Source organism: Podarcis bocagei, assembly GCF_964188305.1.
Source record: "Podarcis bocagei genome assembly, chromosome: 6".
In the NCBI taxonomy this organism is placed as follows: domain Eukaryota; kingdom Metazoa; phylum Chordata; class Lepidosauria; order Squamata; family Lacertidae; genus Podarcis; species Podarcis bocagei.
The window spans coordinates 38,809,430-38,829,975 of record NC_138130.1 but is presented as its reverse complement, the minus strand read 5'-3'; the positions used below and the strand labels follow the sequence as shown (position 1 = coordinate 38,829,975).

The 20,546-nt window shown below is 43.0% G+C and overlaps 1 protein-coding gene and 2 long non-coding RNA genes across 7 annotated transcripts in view; 1 reads left to right on the top strand and 2 right to left on the bottom strand.

Moving 5' to 3' along the window:
* Window positions 1–20,546, bottom strand: part of LOC308588649 — a 45,368-nt gene that overhangs the window by 16,458 nt on the left and 8,364 nt on the right. The window lies entirely within an intron of this gene.
* Window positions 1–20,546, top strand: part of MID1 (midline 1) — a 285,842-nt gene that overhangs the window by 262,806 nt on the left and 2,490 nt on the right. For all 5 annotated transcript variants that reach the window (XM_081197048.1, XM_081197049.1, XM_081197051.1 and 2 more), the window contains 5 exons: window positions 2,189–2,296; window positions 6,971–7,119; window positions 12,652–12,779; window positions 13,192–13,335; window positions 19,680–19,841. In XM_081197048.1, the coding sequence (XP_081053174.1) occupies window positions 2,189–2,296; window positions 6,971–7,119; window positions 12,652–12,779; window positions 13,192–13,335; window positions 19,680–19,841 (691 nt within the window). The remainder of the gene's footprint in view (window positions 1–2,188; window positions 2,297–6,970; window positions 7,120–12,651; window positions 12,780–13,191; window positions 13,336–19,679; window positions 19,842–20,546) is intronic.
* On the bottom strand, window positions 726–20,542 carry LOC308588635. The gene is made up of 3 exons (XR_014008846.1): window positions 20,086–20,542; window positions 10,234–10,359; window positions 726–1,337 (listed from the first exon to the last, which is right to left on the bottom strand). It is a non-coding gene; the product is annotated as an uncharacterized lncRNA (long non-coding RNA).

Here is a 20,546-nt window from a genome sequence, read left to right as displayed (position 1 = left end):
CCCCTGCACAAAGGAGTCACTCAAAGCACCTTACAAATAAAAAGGAAACAGAAAAGCAGCTGTAACCCAATAATTGAAACACAAACAAAACTAACAAGCCAGTCTTAGCAAACAAAGTTTAGATTTACAGAATAGTATCTATTCTCCTTTGTTTGTTTGTTCAAATTCATTATCTTCATTCAGAAAAAGGTTGGAGAAATTTGCCTAAAACTACACAATTCACTTAACAGCACATCAATGCCATCCTTATCTAGTATTTATGCTGGAGCAACCTTTGAGGTTATGTTTTGCAGCGGGTTAATGTTGCAAACAGTTAATATAAGACCTGCCTGAGATTGCCAGAGCCCTGAAAAAGGAACGCTTTGGTTGCACATTATGCAGCCAATTAGTAGACCATAGACCTCTACCTTTCCAGCCAAAGTGGTTTTTGAGATTTATCTGTGTAAATGTCAGAACTGGATCACATTTCCCATTACCTTTCCAAAATACTAAGGAATCACTGAGCAAAACACACACACACACACACACACACACACACACACACTTACCTGTCAGAAGCTGAGCTGCTGTGCTATCACATGAAAATGTTTACAAACAGCCTTACTTCTCAGTGGGAAGTTGTCAGCTTGTCAGAATAGTTGACAAAGTGCAGGTATTTTAAGATAGTGAAAAGTTAGTGTGGCATGGCGGAAAAAAACATTAGATAGATTCTGCTGGCTAGATGGGGAGAGTTAGGCAGCATTCAAACAACACATTAGTCCATTATCCCAATGTTTCCTTACATGATAATTTTTATGTGTGCTTTCACACAACATAAAAGCCACTCCTGGAAAAGTAGCAACAGTTTTAACACTCATTAACTCATTTCTGCATTACATGGTTCCAGGAAGAAGAAGAAATGTTTTCATCCCTGTTATCCGGGAAAACTGTGGGAGTTTTGTGCCATAATTTCCCCATGGTTTTCCTGGATGACACAATTTGATGAAATTTGGGACAGTGTTTCAACATGTGGTCCTTTCCTGCCGTTTTCTTGGGAGAACATAAGGGCACATGTGCATAAAGGGTGATGTCAGGAGCTGGAGTCAAGCGTAGGTCGGCAGTCAAAGAAAAACACGGTGCCAGTGAAGTTAACTCTTTATTCAAGAAACCAAACCAGCGCAGGCCCAGTGATCCTAGAAATGTCTCCCAGTAGGTCTTTCTCCAACAAGGCCATTGCCAGGACTGAATGTCCCCATCATCTCCCCGCTTCATAAAGCTCCTATTCTCCAGGGTCTTTCCTAAGCAGTCACAAACTGCACCTGCACACAACTGTTCTGTCCTCTTCATCTCTGCATGATCTAGGAGTCCAGGAGGGAGGCGAGTTAGTCGCAGCAGGAGGGGAAGACTCCCTAGCTTCTTCCGCAGCCTGCCTCATCTCTGTCTCCTGGTACCCCCTCCTCTCCTGTCTCTGAGTCTGGACTGCCCTCTGCCACAGCCTCTTCCTGCTCACCAAACCCTGTTACCTCTTCTGCTTCCAACACCTCCCCCTCCCAGGCTGCTCCTCCTTCTCCCTCTGACCACACATCGTCATCCCACCACCAGTCCCCTGGCTATGAGCCTTCTTCCCCTGGGTTTGCCCTTGAGGGTTCCCCAGTTGGTGGCTTCCACCACTCCTCTGCACCCAACCAGTCCACAACAGGTGGTGACATGTTTGAGGATGTCCGCTGCTGTGTCACACCACACTAGCTAGCTAAAATCTTCCAGATGGAAGCCATATGAAGGAAATAATCTGTGACTCATTATCAGTTAAATGACAGGCCCTTCTTCCCATGGTGATTTGTGAGGTCATGGAGAGACACTATTAAGTCACTGCCATCATGTGAGTCACATCCACAAGTGGCATGTGTCAAGGTTAATGCAACTAGTGGCGCAGTTTCGTGCAGAGAGGATTATCGATTGATATTCCATTCTGTGTCCCTAACCCACCAGTTTCTACTGTAAAAACTTACATGCGTGTCTTTGCAGGTCCCTACTAAGTAAATAATGTTATAATTCTTATTTTTGCTAATTTCAATGAGAACTAGTCGTTCAATTTGTTACTTTGTGAAAATTAAAGTGTCTAAAACGTGACAAAAGTTCAGTGAAAATGGAACTTGGTTTTACATCATAGACTGATGCTTTTTTATTTTTTTATTTTTTAAAAAAATAGGTGAATGCGTCCCGACAAGAAACTAAACTGATGGAGGAATGTGACCTGCTTATTGAAATAATCCAACAAAGGCGTCAGATTATTGGAACCAAAATCAAGGAAGGGAAGGTAAGAATTTTTACCTTGGAAGTCCTCAAATAGATTAACATTCTTGATAAATGCTTTATGTTTTGTGACTTCTCTGACTTCTTGTTTTAGTATTCTGCAAAATATACACAAGCCCTTGAAAACTCCTTGGCAGTTACTGCATTTCGTAGAAAGAAGTGCCTATGCTGTCACAACTCATTAAGCAAACGTTCAGTCACCATTTAAAATCTACTGGATGCTATAATGTTGATAGTATCTTGTGCAATTTTTATTTTGCTGTTATGCTGTCTTACTGTTTTAAAAATGCATGCACAGTTTCCCACCCCCCACCCCAAGATGGCGGGAGATGTGTTTTTAGTTTACCAAAACTGCTAATACTGCAGTGCTTTAGCAAATACATTTTGTGTGCAAACTAAAATATGAAAGTCTTGTTGAAAATGCTAACCTGAGATATCATAATCTTCAGAAAAAAATTATTCTGTAGATAATGTAATTATTTATTAAATGTATGTATACAAAGTAGCTTTGCCGACATGAACCTTAAAATCAAAACAAAGGGGAAATCATGGGGGAAGACCAGGAGAATCTGAGAACAGTAGTGGAAAATTACAGGTTATATGTTACAGAAGGGAGAAGGCAATGAAATATTTTAACGCATTGCAAGGTAGAAGGGGTTCAAGTTAAATGCCATTCCTTAATCACTGTAGTACAGCTATTTCTGATGTCAGCCCATTGTGTGAAGTAAGTATCAGTTATTCACCCAAGCTTTAAATTGGTTACCTAGCTAACTGTGAAATCAGTTTGACCATGATTCCTGTTGCTTTTAAGTGCAAGCCATTCAATCTTTAACTGCTAAAGTAGCTTGAAGAAGTCAAACATAAACTCTCCCTGTGTGGGAAAAGGCTTTGACAAGAAATAAAGTCAGGGGCAGGTTAAATGGTTCACTTAGCTGTCAAGATATTCCAATTAACTTAAAATAAAAAGCCCTGTAGGCAAGAGCTGACTCAAATATGCTTGAAGACCACCTTTCCCCAAGTTTTTGTTTGACAGGCCCTGAACTTCTTTATGCTACAGATGGGTAGCCGTGTTGGTCTGCCATAGTCCAAATAAAAAAATTCCTTCCTGTAGCACCTTAAAGACCAACTAAGTGGTCTTTATGCTATTAGCAAAATACAGCTCCCTCCAAGATTTCATGTGACAACCTTCTGTATAATCTCCTTGGTTACATGATTGCAGTGGAAACCCACATTTTTGCACCAAAGTTCATGGCAAACTTTCCATTAAGTCAGGCAGGCCTGCTCAGACCCAAGGTTTGTGCTGAAGAGAAGGAAAAGGCTTATTAGTATTATTATTGACAGAAGTGATTCTTGTTCATTGCTTTATGCCATTGGGCTATGAAAGAAGTGCTTTAACAAGCCTGAGACGCTGCTTTCTCAAACAAGGCTTGTACTTATTCCCAAAGTCTCTTTTTCTGCTGACAGCAGAAGCACAGTTATTTTCCAACGAAGGGCAGTGTGTCAGTACATTTTTTCCGGCAAATTAAGCAGGTGTTTCACCAGCTGGATTAGCAGTTTGACCACATGGTTAAGCAACCCAGCAGATTTGCCATACCCTGCCTCTAGGTTTTAGCCCTTCATGTGGTCCCACTGCAAGCTTAAAATGTAACACAAGACATTTCTCTGGTAATGTGCTGAGAAGTAAAAAATGATAAGAATGTTTGCCCACAATGCTAAAAGAAAAAAGCCTGGTGCTCTTCCAATCTAAAAATGTAGCCTGGCATCTACATTGTATGGATTTTGACATGCCACCTCACCAAGGCAATTGGGGGAGTTGAGGTACCCTTTTGTAAAGGGAGAAAGCTTTCTGCTGTGAGCTTGTATAGTTGTAATATTTTTAACATATAAGCTGTCCTGGGGTTATTTATGATGAAGTAAGTATAGAAGTTTATTGAATAAATGAAATGTGAATTTTTAGCATTGCCTTTGGTAAAGTTGAAACCTGCACAACTTTTCTTAGATAATTTCATGGAAGCTCAAATATATCCAGAAATGAGTATCAAAGGTCTGCATGGTTCAGCAAAGAACAGGAGGAAATGAGATATAGGCTTTATCAACTGTTTCCAGATATCTGCTGTTGAAGTTGCTTTTGCTTTGTGGGATTATTGCATTTCCACCTAGAACTGGGTCTGTTTATATTTTGTACCTGGGTAAAATACAGTTATTTCCCCCAAAAATGCTAATAGCAATGTAGAATTTATCTGTGTGACTGTCACACGTACTCCCTAGCAGTTAAGTGACTGCATTGCTTATCCCGTTTTTGGTATTAGAGTATTTTAAAAACAATCACCACTTTCTGTTTGGATATTCAAACCAATTAGGCTAATACTTAATGAGTTATCACCTCACAATACTTTAAAATGTTGATCCACCAAAATACAGATTTAAGGAACAAATGTAGTCTCTGCTGCTGACTAGAATATAAGTATAAAAACAGTTACTACCGTATTTTTCGCCCTATAGGACACACTTTTTCCCCTCCAAAAATGAAGGGGAAATGTGGGTGCGTCCTATGGGGCGAATGCAGGCTTTCACTGAAGCCTGGAGAGCGAGAGGGGTGGGTGCGCACCAACCCCTCTCGCTCTCCAGGCTTCAGGAGATCCCCAGCGCCAGCCCCACAAGGTCGGGGGACAGAGGGAGGCGGAACGCCGCCATCCCACTGTCTCCCGAAGTGGTTTGGAGGCTGACGGCGGGGAGAAGAGCGCTTCTCCCCGCTGCCTGCCCCACCACTCCGGGGACAGCAGGGAGATGCAGCACGTCTCCCTGCTGTCCCCGGACCTGATCTCAAGGCGGGCGGCGGGGAGAAGAGCGCTTCTCCCCGCTGCCTGCCCCGCAAGCTCCAGGAACAGCAGAGAGACGTGCTGCATCTCCCTGCTGTCCCCGGACCTGATCTCAAGGCGGGCGGCAGGGAGAAGAGCGCTTCTCCCCGCTGCCTGCCCCACAAGCTCCAGGAACAGCAGAGAGACGCGCTGCATCTCCCTGCTGTCCCTGGACCTGATCTCAAGGCGGGCGGCAGGGAGAAGAGCGCTTCTCCCCGCTGCCTGCCCCACCACTCCGGGGGCAGCCGGGAGACGCAGCGCGTCTCCAGGCTCTCCCCGGACCTGATCTGAAGGTGGGAGACGGGGAGAAGAGCGCTTCTCCCCGCTGCCTGCCCCACAAGCGCCTGGGGGGGGGAAATAAAATTTTTTTTCTTTATTTCCCCCCAAAAAACTTGATGCGTCCTATGGGCCGGTGCGTCCTATGGGGCGAAAAATACGGTATTTAAAAATGTAAGGGTGTTTTAAAAAATAATCTACAGAACACTAGTGTTGTTGGCAAGAATAATCCTTTTAAATGTTTTTTTGTTACTTCATCACCTATAAGAGGGGAAGGCAGGAACCAACCAACATTGACTTCCTGGTGTTTCCTGTGGCACAATCCAGGGTGAACTATAGATTCTTTAAGGCACCAATTCTAACACACACACACACACACACACACACACACACACACGGGACACTTCTGAGGAAACTTGTTCAGGATTCAGTGTAAATGGCAGTCCTCATTTTTCTAAAATGAAATAGAATTAAAGTGGTTTTGACTTAAAGCTTACTTTCAAAGAAATACTCTGATGGTGGACTGCGGACATAAATCTCATGTTTGTTGTGGCCTTAAAGTCAGGATACATAACTCTTATCTTGGTTAATTGTCTGCCAGCAGAGTCATGATATGCAATGTTTATTGCTTAATAAGTGCAACCCTGCAAGTATTTTTTGTGTTATCTTTACTATAAAATTCCAAGCTTGCTGCCAGTCTACTTAATTATCAATTTCCTGTTTTTTAAACATGTAATCAGAGCTTAATGTGTTTCTTAGGTCCAGAGTTATTAGATTTCCTTCCTCTTCCATTTCCATTTGGAATATCCAGCAATGTTGATGCTAATGACACTCTGCTGAGGGGGGCTTCCTGTGATCTGGGGCATTGCAGGACAGTATCTTCTATCAGCTGTAGATAGGCAAGCTTTAAATTCACAACTTCAGATAGTTTCCACTTACATTTCATTAAGTGCCTGCCTGCCCCTGCTGCAAAAGTTGTGTGCAGTATACACATTTTCCATTCAATCACAGACAAACATCACAGTGTTTTCTACTTAACTAAATTCAACCCAAGACAAAGCTGAAGAAATAGAAGCATCTGAGGCTTAACATTTATTTTATTGTCAGTTCACATGAATTACTCCTTTCAGTCAGGTTATATTCTAGGGTCACTTTTCCCCCCCTGTAAACAAGCTCAGGAATTTATAGCAATATGTAGCACACCTTGTAAGCTGCTTTGAAAACATCATTTTGGAGGAACTGGCCATCACAATAGACTTTTGTTATCTGAGAAGCAGAGACCGATGGGAAGTGACGTTTCCTGCCATTGGAAAAATCTGCCAGCTGTGCTTACTTTGGATCTCCCCAGTGAGGAGAATAAAGCTTTTACTTGGAACAATATAGGCTCAGAGAGAGCAGGTGTAAATGGTACTTTTGCTTCTTAGTTAAGCCACTCGCATTAGCACCCAATTTATGCTGTGGCCTTGAAGAATGGTAAAATTGTAGAAAAGCATGGTTTTTGAATTCATGCACCTGACTTTTTTTTCTTCTCTCCCTTTTTGCAGGTGGTGAGACTGAGGAAACTCGCCCAGCAGATAGCTAATTGCAAGCAGTGTATTGAGCGCTCCACTTCTCTGATCTCACAAGCTGAGCAATCTCTGAAGGAGAATGATCACGCACGCTTCTTGCAGTCTGCTAAAAACATAACAGAAAGGTAGTGTCACAAGCACACAGGGACAACCCTGCTGGGTCAGGCCAGACAGTGAAACATTCTGGTTCTAACAGATTCCAGTCAGGTGGTTCTGAAGATCTTCTAAAGTACAATGTGGCTAATCCTCCACTGTTGCTTGTCTCCAGTGGCCAGTACAGTCATACCTTGGAAGTCAAATGGAATTCGTTCCAGAAGTCCATTCAACTTCCTAAAACATTCAGAAACTAAAGTGTGGCTTCTGATTGCCTGCAGGAGCTTCCTGCAGCCAATTGGAAGCCGCAGAAGCCTCGTCGGGTGTCCGTCTTCCAAAAAAAGTTCGCAAACCGGAACAATCACTTCCAGGTTTGCAGCGTTCAGGAGCCAAAACGACTGAGTCCAAGGTGTTCAGGATCCAAGGTATGACTGTATTCAAAAACAAAATGCCAAACATTGTTGAGAAAACTGCTTCTGGAAATACATAGGAATCTGCAAGGCTGTAGATGCTTCCACATACAGTGGTACCCCGCAAGACGAATGCCTCGCAAGACGGAAAACCCGCAAGACGAAAGGGTTTTCTGTTTTGGAGGCGCTTCGCAAGACGAATTTCCCTATGGGCTTGCTTCGCAAGACGAAAGCCCATAGGGAAATCTCCGGGGACCTCTTTTAAATGCTGGTGGTGGGGAGCAAAGCCTTTCCCCCCCTCCGGCCTTCAGAAGAGGTCCAGGAAGGCCGGCGGGGGCCGAAAGGCTTTGCTCCCCACCGCCAGCATTTTAAAAGCAGTCCGGGATAGCAGGGAAGAGCTTCCCGCTATCGCGGACGGCTTTTGAAGGCAGGCGGGGGGGAGCAAAGACTTTCGCCCCCCGCCCGCCTTCAGAAGAGGTCCAGGACCTTTTCTGAAGGCGGGCGGGGGGCGAAAGTCTTTGCTCCCCCCTGCCTGCCTTCCCGGGAGAGCGGAGAAAGGCAGCGCGTTTCTCCGCTGTCCCAGACGGCTTTTGAAGGCAGGCGGGGGGGGCAAAGACATTCGCCCCCCGCCCGCCTTCAGAAGAGGTCCAGGACCTCTTCTGAAGGCGGGCGGGGGGCGAATGTCTTTGCTCCCCCCTGCCTGCCTTCCCGGGAGAGCTTTTGAAGGCAGGCGGGGGGGGGCAAAGAAGAGGTCCTGGAAGCGATCGTGCGCGCATCGGAGGAGGAGAAGCCTTGATCTCGCCGCCGTACCTGCGCTGCTTAGCTCCTGGATGCCCGGACCAAGGAGCAAGGCGCCCCGATCGCCTGCTTTCTTCCACCCCAGCCCCCTGCGGGATCGATGCCTGGAGGATCGCCGCCTCTGCAGGGCTCTCGCCCGGAGGTTTCCTTCCGTGAGCTCCAGGCACCGATCCGCTGACGGCGCCGGCGAAAGGGGCCCGCCCACATCAGGACGGGAGAAAGGGAAAGGCATCACAGAAAAACGAAAGCCACGCCTTGTCCCTTTCGACCGGTTCAAGTCCCTCTCTCCCTTCGCGGAGGCTGTCAGAGTAAGCACGGCTTCTCTCTCACCGTCTGGGCTGCGTCTCATTCACAACGGTGTGCTGAATGCAGAGGGAAAGGGCACCTCTCTGCTCTGTCCCCAGGCGCAGCGTCTCGATCAGGTCCTGAGAGGGTCGCTGTGCCTTTAAGAGTTGCACGGAAGGCAGAATTCCGTGAGGTGCAGCTCTCCCCCCCCCACACACCCCGCACGCGGGAGCAGCTGCTGCATCGTTCACCGTTGTGAATGAGACGCAGCCCAGACGGTGAGAGAGAAGCCGCGCTTACTCTGACAGCCTCCGCGAAGGGAGAGAGGGACTTGAACCGGTCGAAAGGGACAAGGCGTGGCTTTCGTTTTTCTGCGATGCCTTTCCCTTTCTCCCGTCCTGATGTGGGCGGGCCCCTTTCACCGGCACCGTCAGCGGATCGGTGCCTGGAGCTCGCGGAAGGAAACCTCCGGGCGAGAGCCCTGCAGAGGCGGCGATCCTCCAGGCATCGATCCCGCAGGGGGCTGGGGTGGAAGAAAGCAGGCGATCGGGGCGGCGCCTTGCTCCTTGGTCCGGGCATCCAGGACCTAAGCAGCGCAGGTACAGCGGCGAGATCAAGGCTTCTCCTCCTCCGATGCACGCACGATCGCTTCCATCCGAGGCGGAGGCGCAGGCGGGCGGGGGGCGAAAGTCTTTGCTCCCCCCTGGCTGCCTTCCCGGACGGCTTTTGAAGGCAGGCGGGGGGGGCAAAGACTTTCGCCCCCCGCCCCCCTTCAGAAGAGGTCCAGGACCTCTTCTGAAGGCGGGCGGGGGCGAAAGTCTTTGCTCCCCCCTGCCTGCCTTCCCGGGAGAGCTTTTGAAGGCAGGCGGGGGGGGGCAAAGACTTTCGCCCCCCGCTCACCTTCAGAAGAGGTCCAGGACCTCTTCTGAAGGCGGGCGGGGGGCGAAAGTCTTTGCTCCCCCCTGCCTGCCTTCCCAGGAGAGCTTTTGAAGGCAGGCGGGGGGGGCAAAGACTTTCGCCCCCCGCCCGCCTTCAGAAGAGGTCCAGGACCTCTTCTGAAGGCGGGCGGGGGGCAAAAGTCTTTGTCCCCCCTGCCTGCCTTCCCAGGGGCTTTTACATCGCCCCGGACAGCGGAGAAGTCCTCCGCTGTCCCGGGCGATTTTAAAATGCCGCCCGCCAGCATTTTAAGATCGCCCCGGACAGCGGAGAAGTCCTCCGCTGTCCCAGGGTTTTTTAAAATGCTGGGGGTGGGAAGAAAAGCCCTCCCCCCCCCAGCCTTCAGAAGAGGTCAGGGGACAGACTGTCCCCGGACCTGGTCTGAAGGCGGTTTCCATAGGAACGCATTAATTGATTTTCAATGCATTCCTATGGGAAACCGTGCATCGCAAGACGAAAAACTCGCAAGAAGAAAATACTTGCGGAACGAATTAATTTCGTCTTGCGAGGCACCACTGTATTTAATAGAATGGTAGGACTGATGTTAAAAATATTGCCCTCCAAGTGTTGCTGAACTACAACTCCCATCATCCCTGACTGTTAGCTATAGATGTTTCTCAACCCTATCATAGAAGAGGGTTTGACAAATCATAAAAATGTTATACTATCAGTTTGGAGAAGCTATATCTAATAAGCAGACAACAAAATACTACTTACATTTCACATCCTGTTTTAACTGGGCAAAAGCTTCATTTCAAACTCCAGGTTCTTTAAGGATCCCAAATTTCCTGCAGCTATTTGAATTGGGTTTCTTTCTTTTGCATCATGGTAACTACATTTCTGCTTTAAAATATAGAAAATAGCAATATGCTGTTGGGTTGATAAGGTACAGAAAAGAACAGAACAGAACAGCCCCTGAAAATGCATTGCTAAGAATGTGCACAGCGAAAACCTTGTATTACTTCTGTGTTTTCATTTGGGTCAACCATTTCCTCCAATGGAATCTTTCCTCCCAATATGGAGGATATATTTTTGTCAGGATTAAACTCCCTTTCCATACCTGTTTTGATCCCAGTAATGGGGTCCCACTCCCCTGGCTGCAAGTTATGTTAAAAAACAAAAAACAAAACTGTGCATGTTAAATGCAAATACACAATTAATGTCAAATCTAGTTTGATCCACACACAAGCTTAGGTCCCAGACCTAATTTTGGATTTTTTTAAAAAAAATAAGGATGGTAGGCTCTATTAGTTAACCTCAGGAGCATTTGTAACCAAGTTGTGCTTCCACATACATGGGAGTCAAGACATTCAAAATGGTTTCTGCTTGGAAAGTATTGCAAGCACCATAGAAATCTTATTAGTAGTTGCACCCAACTAAACCGTGTACAGACAATATTTAATAAATAATTATACTTCTGCTTCAAAGCCATTTTGGCAAGTAAGTGGTATATAAATGAGTTAATCATAATTATAAGGCAGTAGCTACATGCACTCCTCAGGATGATTGTGTAGGAGCTACCAGCATGATGTCTGCTTTATTTAGACAGCATGTTTGCCTTACATGTCTTTTTTTAGAGCTAGGGAAATAACTGAACATGGTTTGGAATAAGTGGCTATTTTTCAGCATTCATCTGAACCAGAAGAAGTTACCCAATTCATGAAAATGCATAATTCATACTAAATTTTAGATGTCATAAGCTGAGATTGAAGTCATTACCATGAGTTTTGAACTTGAATTTTCAGTACTAGGTGGAGAATTAAATCTTTCATTTTGGGAAATCGGACCACTGGAGCAATCAAAACATTTTGCTTTAGTATATATTATGAGTGCAATTGATTGAAAGTGTGTAGCTGCTTCCAAACAGGCAAGATTGGCTTATTCCCCACCATACAAGAAGGAAGCTTATTCTCTATGCCTGAGTGAATGTGAATTTTCTTTTGAATCTTCTCAAAACACAATAATCCACTTACAGTTCTGGTATGCGTTGTCGTGTCTTTGAGATCCCCGACTGAAAACTTCATTGCATTATAAGCTTTCTTACAGTGTTGAGACTTGTCCAAAACTAAATACAAGCTACAAAACAAACAAACCTATACAGCTTCCCACCCCCACTGACATTAATGAAATATTATGGCTTTAGCTTCACTCAGCAGATTGCAGAGTTAAAATGGTGTGGCTGCTATAAGCTGGAGAAGTGTTCTACACCTCTCTTTATAGAAAGAAAATGTGTGAACACCTGGAATAGCATGCTAGTTAGTGGAGCTGTGTTAAGAAAAAGTGCAAAAGAACACCTGCCAAAATCATTTTCTACAAGAAATAAATACTGCATGCTTCTGCAGGGTTTCTTGAATGGTATGAAATAAAACCCTCATTCTGATGTTTCTTTCCAGCACGTTTAATGCTTAAGCTGAATACCAGTCAAATTTTCAGCAGGATAAATAAGCCCCATTCAGTTTACTGTGTTGCAAAAAAGATATTGTGATGACCAAAAACGGGGCCATTGTTCACCTCATTCGCCCCAGTCTTAACTTGAGATGCTTTTTTTTTTTTAACAAAAGCAACATAAGTATGACATTACTTTGAGTAGTTTTGATGCTTGGCAATATGACCCCTGCAGTGAATCTTAGAGCAACTACAGGTTTGTTTGAGCTGAAAGAATATTTCTTCCCTGTGTCTTCTTTCTAAAATAAGATAAGCTGGGGCTCAAGACTTTCTAAATTTGCCTTTTTCCATTACTAGCAGCAGGATGTGCCGCCCGCCCCCCCCCCCATCACATTGGCTAATAGGGACTGTAGAGTACTGCTTTGCCTGCAGGAGGCCTCAAGTCAAGTCCCTGGCATCTCCAGTTAAAAAGAGTAGGTAACAGTTGGTGTTACCAAGACCTGAAGAGCTACTGCCAACCAGAGTAGGAAACACTGCACTAGATAGTTTGTCTGACCTAGTATAATATGGACTTTTTCTGTGTTCCAATGGCCATGGGAATATTTATTGCTATTTGGTGCAGTAGAAACGGCATTCAGCACACTTCCCTCCCCTCCCCACTTGTGTTATGTATGTTATGTACCCTAGACATCGAAATAATTTCCCAGCCTGAACCCAGGCTCTAAATAAGCCCTGTTTCTTCCACTGCAGAGTCGCCATGGCAACAGCATCTTCCCAGGTTCTAATTCCTGAAATTAATCTCAATGACACTTTTGACACCTTTGCGCTAGATTTTACCAGAGAGAAGAAACTACTGGAATGCCTTGATTATCTTACAGGTAAGATTCTAGAATGTATAGTGTATGTGTATGCATAGATCGATTTGATTGATCGATCGATATCTCTCTGTCTATTTGATTAACCCACCCAATGCCCAAGCCAAAAATCCATTTACATCTCTAATCAATAAAGTTGTGGCTATTTCTAACCAAGATCATTGTTTTTTCATCGCATCTTACATTTAGCCACTGCCTGGGGGCGGGGGGCAACTGGGCCCACAACATATCTAGCCATTTATTTATTTCCCTGTGAGTCCCTCCCCCTTTCCCCCCAGAAAAAAGCACTGTGCATAGCTGACAACTTTTTGAACATAATGCGAGAAGAAGTGAATGTGATAAATGGGATGAATAATTGGAATGAAGGGGGGCAGTTATGTGACAAATGTTAACAGTTGCTTTTAATTTTTCACAGCTCCAAATCCCCCAACCATTAGAGAAGAGCTTTGTACAGCTTCTTATGACACAATCACAGTTCACTGGACGTCAGATGATGAATTCAGTGTGGTTTCCTATGAGTTGCAGTATACTATTTTCACTGGGCAAGCTAATGTAGTTAGTAAGTACAAATCATTTTATATCTCGTGTTTGATTTTGATTTCCAACAAATCACAAGCAAGTCCCACCTTGGTAGCTCAGTCGATAGAGCAGGAGGCTCTTAATCTCAGGGTTGTGGGTTCGAGTCCCACGCTGGGCAAAAAATTCCTGCACTGCAGGGGGTTGGACTAGATGATCCACAGGGTCCCTTCCAACTCTACAATTCTATGTCTATGTACCAAGTCAAATAGAAAGACCCTAAAGCCGTTCCTCAATTTATGTCAATGCTTCATGTTTTGCCTGTAATGTATACAGTAATGTATACAGGACAGTGGCAATACTCTCATCAGTGTGTTAACAATACATCAACTATAGATACAGCAATAGAAATAAATCTAATGGGTGAAATCCAAAGCTTTCTTTCCATTTTTGGGGTGGCTTTTGATCTAGCAGAGTCATCTACTAACATAAGGAAATGGGAGGAGATTTACTCTGCAGTGGTCTAGATCGGTGTTCCCCAACCTTGGGCCTCCAGCTGTTTTTGGACTACAACTCCCATCATCCCTCGCTAGCAAGACCAGTGGTCAAGGATGATGGGAATTGTAGTCCAAAAACAGCTGGAGGTCCAAGGTTGGGGAACACTGGTCTAGATGATCCCTCAACCCTCTGAAATAGTTTTAGGGCAGGCATGTCCAAAGTCTGTTTCGGGAGCTGGTCGGTTTAATCTGGCCCTTGTGGCAGTTTATATCCTGGGGTTAAATCCTAAAAAAAGCACCTTACCAACTTCAATCCTAAAAAAAGAAGCTCAACAACTTTGGGGTAAAATCCTTCACTTCATCAAATCTGGCTCTCTTCGGGAAAAAAGTTTGACCACTGGTTTTAGGGGGACATTGGTGGTTGCAGGAAGAATGGGGAATTGAAGAAAGCTGCTTTTCCTTCTCTTACATTAATGGATGCCTCTGTGGATAAAAAACCATTCTGTAGGTGAACAACATCATTAGATTTTACGCAGAGAGGTGTTTTGTTTCCTTTTTTGTTTTTTTAAATCAATCTCATTTCCATAATGGACCTGTTTATTTTATCACAGATCAAATTTAACTTGCTAGCCCTCACTCATCAACATCATGCATCTGTCAAATATCATTATGTCAGTGATAAAGCTATACAGTTTCTATTAGTTTATGTTATTTAAATTATTGCTTTTTCTGAAGTATTTAGTGATGACAGAGCATTACTTAATGCTGAAGGTGAAAAGGTTTGGGTTATGGAGTTTGTGTATATATTTTATAAGCCATGTATTTTTTCCTCTGAATTATTTTTCTTCTCCAAATATTAAATGGGAAAATTTTTTTTTTTGTTCTTGTTAGTAGTAAGATGTGGTGCTTTTTATTTAATTGTTACTGTCTGTTTGTGTATTTTGCTATTTATTTGTGTTTATGTGGCATGCTTTTATTTTTGTATGCAACCTTAGACATTTTAAAGTTTTTTAAAAAGCAGCTGGTCCATTTTATAAATAAATCTGTTCCTAGAGATTCTTTGTTGAAATATAGGATTGCGCAGTCATGCTATTTATGCTAGTTTGGACTGAACGTCAGGAGTGGAGTAGACTTCTGCATGCATTCTGATCTAGGTTCTAACATTGATGACCATTTGCTATTTTGAACTATTGTATCTCCAAACTTGAAGTAAACTCTCTATTTACTGATGGAAAGGCATTGGCTGAACCAGTCAACAGGTGTTTTAGTTTCATGGTTCAAAACTTAAGACACCTCAGTAAATATAGTGGTGTGATTTGAATTGCGAATTCTAAAATATTGAAAGCATATGTCTAAAAGCTTTCATGAATTTTCCAGATAGCACTTAATTTACATCAATGATGTCTAAATGTTTAATGGAGTTGCGCAGGAAAAAAAAATATATGGAAATCTTCCTTAGGCACTTGAAGTCTGCAGATAGCCTGACTGCAAATAATCTTAAGAGTTCTGCAAAAGAATTAGAGCAAAATAGATGAAGTGAAGAAGACACGGAAAGGGCTAGATGTTTCTTTGGTTAATCGCTGACAAGAAGAGAGAGCTAAGTGATAAGAAGCTGCGCTTCATTCTGTCTGACCCATTTCTATGCATGGTACTACGCTGACGGAAGGCAAACTGGAGGATGGCGGGAAAGACATTAGGTCAGCTGAAAAGCACTAGGGTAGAACTTTAGAACAAAGCTTCTGCATTGTGAGAAAGCCAGTGAAGGATGCTAGTCTCATCTTTATGAAATGTAGCTTAATATTAATTCAGTATCTTGTCTTAAAGGGGTTGGGAGGCCAAATATTTATTGTATGTCATGGTTTGACTAACCCAGCAGTTATACCAAAATGTGGGGTTGTTAATTGCTGCTTATTGCCTGTGTGGCATATACTAGTCAGAGTGTCAAACTAGGACCAGGGAGATTCAAAAATTCCCATGTGCAAGGTTCTTAGATGGCGGTGTGGTGTTTGGTGAGTTTTCCAGTTTCCCTCACACCCTTGTGCTTATAGAAAGATTCCTTTTTTGAGCAGGAATCAGACTTGTGTATCTCTGGAATGTATTTACTTTCCCGACTGGCTTCTTTTTCTTGCTGTTTTCAAACTTTTGCTCTAGCCTGGGAAAACAAAACTGACCTATGGAGAGGAAAAACCTTTTCCTGTGTGGATGCTTGTTGCACCAATATTATTACTGTAACTGAAACAAGTTAAAATTTCCTTCTTACATTTTTGCAACATTGTGGTCTTGCAGTTTATAAACCAGGAGTTTATTATTGTTTCTCTTTTTTGAAAGTGACTAAAATTTGCTAGTAGTCACAGATAATCTGCAGCCAGGGAGTGCATGGCTCATGCTTGAGAGGCTCATCATCTTTGAAGAGGAAGAAGATAGCATAGCAGACCATGTGCAACTGCCATGGATTCATTCCCTAGTGACACCATGAATGTATCATTCTTGATATATGGCCGCACATTCAACTTAGCTTGCTCACTGCTCCGGAATTTGCTCTGTAGAACTGAATAGTATTTAGATGTGAAATGTATTTAGTTGTGTGTGATTATTTTTTAAAGGGATCACTTCAGAGGCTTAATTTCTTTGGGGGTGGGGTGTAATGCAGAGATGGATTCAGATAAACAAGGGGTGAAATTTGTTGTCAAAATGGGGTTATATCTAGACAGGCTTTTAGCGTGCCTCTTGCCATAATGTAAGAAAGGAAGAGCTTCACTGTTTGTTGAAAGCATAGATTCCACTGCGATGGGAATATTTCTGTGATTATGAACTCATCATATGATAAGGTGCCATAGGTTCTGAATTTCCTGGACATAGCCAGCTCATCAACATTTGTGTCCGGATTTTCACATTTTGAAATATGGCAAACCCTATCATATGAAGATTTATCTTTGGTACTGTGGATTGTATCCAGTTCTAACCCTACTCAGAATAGATCTATTGACATTAATGGTCATGGCTATCCTAGGTTCAGTAATTTAACAGTGTACTTTGAATAGGACTTAGTTGGGTACAACCCGTTTGTTCTACAGAATTAACAACAGATTGAAGGCATATTTACTCACAATTATTTCCCAACACTAAAAATGCCATAGGGTATGAAAAAGTGTGGCCTTAAGCACATGCGGCCAGCACATACATCTATTTTAAGCAGTGGCTCTGTGTCCATGCAGAAGTCTAGTCACGTGAACCATTGCTGATGTACAAATTTATTTTGTAGACAAAATTGTATGGCTGTAATTTCCCACTCCCACAATGAAGGCTCCCCTTTGTTAGCTACAGCATGCGAAAGAACTTAATACATTCATGGCGCTCCATTTCCTATAGTTGATAATGGAAAGTATTTGGAGAAGTTATTGGGTCAGTTATGTGGGGGGGGTGTCCCCCTCTTCCTAAATGAACATTCCATACAATGATGCATGTGGATTAAATTGTACCAGACCAGAAAATATGCATGGGTTCTGCAAAAAAAAAAAAAACCTTGAAGAGCTTTCCTGAAAATCTCATATTGATTTTCCATTGACATTTAGTTTATAGTATTTCCCCTGTGAGAAACATTCACAAATCATTGATTGGTTGGTGGGTGTTCAAAAACTCATGAACTCCTTGCCCAAACTGATATTAAAATAAATAAATGTAAAAGACATTTCAATTAAGTTCCTTTTGAAATAGCTTTGAAAACAATTACTTGTCTTCTGAATGCTTTGGAATCAAAGTTACGTAAGTAATACTTCATTTAGCAAGTAGCTGTGCATGATGTACTAAAAGTTACAAAAAGCAGAGCAGAAGAGAGGACTGCACTGAGCATATGCTATCATCACATTTTTTGAAACTGTGCCTACGACGGTTTTTATTTATAAAGAAAACAATCTTCTGCCATGTAGCCACTACACTGGTAAATTAAGAAACAGCCAGCTTTTGGAAATCCTGAAATAAGACTTTGTTGAAGACGTCCATTGATCTTATGGATGCTGCAGTTTGATTTCCAATCCCCGCTTGGGTAGACAATTATCCTAAATCCTTCTTATGTTCATTTGTTTTCTTTTAATTTAAAAAAATATTGGTGGCTAGATGCAGAAATGGTTATGCGGGCAAGGGAGACACTGGTGTCAGAATGCAGAAATTATTTTGCAAGTTAGCTGGGGATTTAAGAATCATAATGGAATGGGCATTCGGATGTGCATTCAAGGTAGTGCATTCAAATTTACTTCCCATTCATAGGTAGTGGTTTAAAAAACCCCAAAAACCCAGGAACCTACCTGTACATTAGGGTCAGCCTCTGGCTCCCTGCTTTTTATCATCAAAGACCTTATTTTTAATAAATGCATTAAAATACCCCCTTGACAATTTTCAAAATGTATCTGCGTTCAGCAGATTTATTTTTTCCTAACCTAGTGTGAGACCTGAGGGGAAAGCTTCATATATGTCTGTCTCCTTCTCTTGATACACTTTTTCCACTTCCATAAATGAGATTTGTATTTTAAGTGCCAGAAATGATCAGGAGATTATATAGTCTTCCTGTGACTTTTGCACTGTGGGTGTTGTTCATTGTCTTGCTGAAACATTCCATTGTCCAGCAATAGGGGGATTTGCAGTGAGAATATTTTTTTCCCCATCTGCTTTTTGAACTTCAATAGCAACAAATCCTGGAGAAGATGTTTTATGAATGATTTACCTCCAGATTGTAAAATGAAAAAAGAAAGAAATCCTTCTTCTCTTCCTGCCTCCAGTATCTCACAAATCCAGCACGATAACCTTGTTACAGTCAACGCACTATTCCAGTCTCTAATTTGCATTCCATTCATTTTCTAAAATGTGGCTTTAAAAATGCATTATTGTACCACATGTGGGAACTTGCTCTCCTTGTTTTAAAGCCCTGCTTTTTGAAATCAGAAACCTGAATTGACGGGCAACAGTAGTACTTCACAGCTGCTACTTCTGCTTGTATGCCTATGGCTCATAAAACTGGAAGGAGTCTAAATTTTTGTCTAGTTCAATGTCACAGCAGTAGCACAAGCCTGAACTGTATCCTACAGACGCTCATCTAGGGAAAGAGAATGGAAATACAATTCTAGCCCTGTTCAGCCTATGCCACTGGGTAAGGGAATTTATGAGCTGCTAATTTTAATTTAACTGAACAGAATTGAGGACACATCCCTGCCCTCCAAGACAGTCTCAAAAATGTGTTGGGCTAAGCCACAAAATATGTATAGAAACTGGACCAGGACATCCTCAAATGTCATCCATATTGACTCAGGAGCTATAACTGTTTCCAGAGAACCCTTCTGCACTGAGCTACTTTTCTTGCGTGTAAGGTGATCTTTTTTAAAAAAATAATTCATTTTCTAATGTATATAAAACATAGAGAACAATTACAACAACAAGATGGGAATTAAAGGATGAAAAGCTAAACTATAACATAAGAACATAGAATGTACATGAGTTACAATAACAGAGTCCAAGTAAAGACTATCAACTTTATCCGATCAAAAGGTTGTTTGGGCAAGGGGACAGGATTGGCAAATAGGAGACAATTCACCATGGACCTCTCAGTTATGAAAGCTACACTACACTCCCATTTAAAATGCCAGTTTAAAAATGTGTGGGTCATTTACAGTTGGCCACTCTGAACAAGTATTTGCGGTTTGAAATCCTTTAAGAAATAAAGCGTGAATCTGTCCTCGGTGAGTGGACAATTCAGTTGGCCGTGTTCTTGCTATTTAGAGAAGCAAAGAGCTTATTTACTTTTGGATTCTTCAGTGACATTTTTCAGGCTCACCTCATTGTTCAGGTGCATTCCAGAAATTCCTCCATGGATTGGACTAATGGTTTTGATTTGAAATTGCAGGTCTGTGTAATTCGGCCGACAGCTGGATGATTGTTCCTAATATCAAGCAAAACCACTACACGGTGCATGGCCTGCAGAGTGGCACCAAGTACATATTTGTTGTGAAGGCCATTAATCAGGCTGGCAGCCGAAACAGTGAGCCAGGAAAGCTGAAGACAAACAGTGAGTAATGTTGCATCCACCCCTCTGTGCACTTTGTTTCCCCCTCATCCCAGTTCCACTCAGCCTGAGACACTTCAGAAAGATACAGAAGACCTCATATTTTTAGCACTTTCCTCAATTGTGGGCCATTTGTTTCACTCGGCAGTCATGGCTGCTAATGTCCTTCAGCCTCTGCATTCATTTATGGAAACTAATTTAGGCTGCCCTCCTCCTATAAAGCCCCGATTTACTCTGTAGAACTTACTTTTGAGTAGACATGCATGTCCCTGCCCATCACACTTCACGGTCTGTGTGGAGGAATGAAGAGGGCTTCAGATGTCAATCAAAGTCTTCAAGGAGGCTTATCCAGAACAAGTCAGCCCTGGAGGCATGAAAAAGAATAGTTACTTCCTTGTGAATAGCAGACAGTTTCAAACGCTCCACTTTAGTGTCCCAAGAACCAGAGCAAGGATGGGGGCTGTGCAGATGCAACATGGCAGGCATGATTAAGAATGCGTAGCCACCAGGGGCAAAGAAAATCCTGTTTCTTCTGCAGCACTGGCCCTAAGCATAGTCCTTGGTTTTACACTCAAAAAGGAGCAATAGCAGTCATTCATTTAAACACAAGGACCATCACTCACAGATCGCCAGCAGCTAAATTTAATCTTGTGCAACAAACAGGCTTCAGGATGCAGCACTCATTCAGTCTTTTATCTTGTTCCAAAT